This window comes from Eupeodes corollae, chromosome 1, assembly GCF_945859685.1.
Source record: "Eupeodes corollae chromosome 1, idEupCoro1.1, whole genome shotgun sequence".
NCBI classification, from domain to species: Eukaryota; Metazoa; Arthropoda; class Insecta; order Diptera; family Syrphidae; genus Eupeodes; species Eupeodes corollae.
The window spans coordinates 100,183,349-100,186,019 of NC_079147.1; the positions used below are offsets into that span (position 1 = coordinate 100,183,349).

Here is a 2,671-nt window from a genome sequence, read left to right on the forward strand (position 1 = left end):
ATCGTCATGGTGCAGGAAAAACGAAAAGAAAACATAAAATAACCCACCCATAACCATGATGATGATGATGATGCGAGTAGGAGTATAAAAGACGCACATAAGGCTTTTGCAATTTGCATTTTGATACCTGCATACGACAGAACCGTACGCATTCAATTATCTCCCCAGCGGATTTCAATTTACTGGGACACCTCCATTGTCGTCGTCGCTTCGGTCTCGCTCGTTGTTGTCATCGCCAACGTGCCGTTGTCGTTTACCTTTTGGTGTACTCTTGCCACCTAACCTATAGATTTCCATTCCATGGACATGATTACCAAAGATGTGCACACCAAACTGGCCCTAGCACTTCTTTCGCTCTGGATATTCCTGGCCAAGGCTATCGTAACTGGACAATACTCAAGCTATCTTCCGGAATCATCTTATTCCCCTTCTTCATCGTCGTTGTCGTCGTCGTCGTCTACGTCGTCGTCGTCCTCATCTCCCTATCATCATCAGGAGAACCAGAAAAATTATTATGATAATCCTGGCGAATCGAATTCTGCCAATGAATATTCTTCCAACAACGACGCCTATCGGAGTCAGCAGTTCCATTATGATGGTGGTGATGACTTCGATGAGCAGGACTCGTACAACCAGCCCCATGGCTATCAGAATCAGCTGCCGGCTAACTATCAACAGGACTATTTAAGTGAGGAAATTTACCCGTTAAGGCAGAACCAGGTCCACGATAGCTACGGACGGCCGTATGCGAGTCATCAATATGCTGATTTAGGGCAGGACTCATACTCGTCATCACTGGCGTCATTCGATAATATTGGCTTAAACAGATCCGATACAATGAACTATCAGGCAGCAGCCGATGAAGTCAAATATCCGCCTATAGACTCCGAGCCACACCAGCTACATCACCACCAGCTTCACCACCATCATCAGCCTTCGGCGAAGCAGCAACATCTACGTCCAGCTCATTACACGCCAACAAACAATTACATGTCCTCCCCGACTGCTTCGAGCCGTCTGAATGCACTTTCGCCATACACAGCCGACGACGATGATGACGAAAAATTACCTACGACTTCTAAAGATAACACAGCCTACTCAAACATTGACGCACTAATGATGCTGCTGAACAAGAGCATTTCAGCTTCAGCCTTGGCTTCAGCTTCAGCATCAGCTTCAACATCCAACCCTTACCAATCAGTAAGGACCCTTCAACAAGCAAGCTCGCCTCAGCAAAAGAACTTCAGGACCTACTTTCAAGGCGAGGAACCACATCAGCTGGATCAACAACCGTACAGCATTGACCAGGAGAGTCAAGTCGACCAGCATTTCGATGCTCCATTCGGCAACATCACATCTTCTCTGAGCCAAACATTCCACGTTGCCGATGATAGCGATCTTGTGTCCTCCAACAGCTACCACCACCAGCATCAGCCAGCACAGCAACAGCTACAGTTTGACGCTCACACACTATCGATGCTCCAGAAGTATCTTGTCCAACATCCGCATGTCGTGTCATCGCCACATCTTCTGCCCGCACCCTTCCCGCTTGGCAACCCGATCCCCATCAGCAAACATGTCGAGATAACGAAACACGTCCCGGTGCCCATTTACAGGCAAGTCCATGTCCCGTTCCGAAAGACCGTCCGCATCGAGATACCCCGGCCAGTGATTTCGACCGTTCCACGGCCGTATCCCATCAAGATACCAACCGTCACGAAGACCGTTGCAGTTCCAATATTCAGGGAGGTGAAAATCCCCATCGAGAAGGTGGTACCGTATCCGGTGGAGAACAAGGTACCGTACATCGTACAGAAACGGGTGCCGTTCGAAGTCGAAAAGCAAATAGCTGTACCGAAATATTATCCTTTTCCGGTTAAAGTACCGATGGTGAGGACAATCATGCACAAAAAGAAGCAGCCGCTCCTACTGCAGCACCACCACCACCCATCCCTCTTGGAGTACTTCCCAAAGCAACACATCTAGGGGCTAACGATGGAATGACGACGACGTCAACGTTAGTGGATGTGGAGGATTGTGCGGGAGCAGGATAGGTTCGACAGAAGAACCAGAAGAAAAACCAACAGTGAAGCACAATACAAAATTGTGTTGTGTTTTTAGCCTTCCTAACCTCCTCATCTCCCCGTTTTCCATCTTCATCTACGTTTACGTCTACGTCTCCGTATTTGCTTTAAGTCCTGGATATGTTCTCTATAAACTTAGGTATACACCGGAAATGAATGAATGAAGTTGGTGACAGTTGTCCGTATCGTCCCGGATTCGGATTGACTAAAACCGAAATGGAAGTTGACTGGCAGCAGCGCATTGACTATGACTTCGTAGGAGGGAGGTGTGGCATGTGGGCGGAAGAAAACTATACAACAAAGTTTTTTATTACCCAATTTAGAGATGAACGTGTTTACAAAAGAAGTCATGTTTGTTAGTGCGCCATTGCCGTACAAGTTCAATATTTACTCTAAGATCTTTTAAGCTAAGATTGTTACTTGTTAAGCTTATATATATTTATGTACATTTTATACATTTCCTACATGCAGCTATTCGTTTATTAAAAGAAGAAATAAAATTTAAGTTTTGAAAAACTTTACATTTTAAAGACGTTTTTGTGGAAATTAAAAAAAAAAAATTGCATCGTCGAATAAAGGTTAATTAT

The 2,671-nt window shown here is 45.5% G+C and overlaps 1 protein-coding gene across 1 annotated transcript; it reads left to right on the top strand.

The window, feature by feature from the left end:
• The first annotated feature begins 306 nt into the window (after positions 1-306).
• LOC129942031 (uncharacterized protein DDB_G0271670-like) lies at positions 307-2,458 on the top strand. Its single transcript, XM_056050830.1, has one exon. The coding sequence runs from the start codon at positions 307-309 to the stop codon at positions 1,984-1,986; it is 1,680 nt and encodes a 559-aa protein (XP_055906805.1). The 3' UTR covers positions 1,987-2,458.
• The last annotated feature ends 213 nt before the right edge of the window (positions 2,459-2,671 follow it).

What these genes read in the sequence shown, in the direction of transcription:
- LOC129942031 (XM_056050830.1), top strand. Translation starts at nt 307, where the DNA reads ATGATTACCAAAGATGTGCACACCAAACTGGCCCTAGCACTTCTTTCG.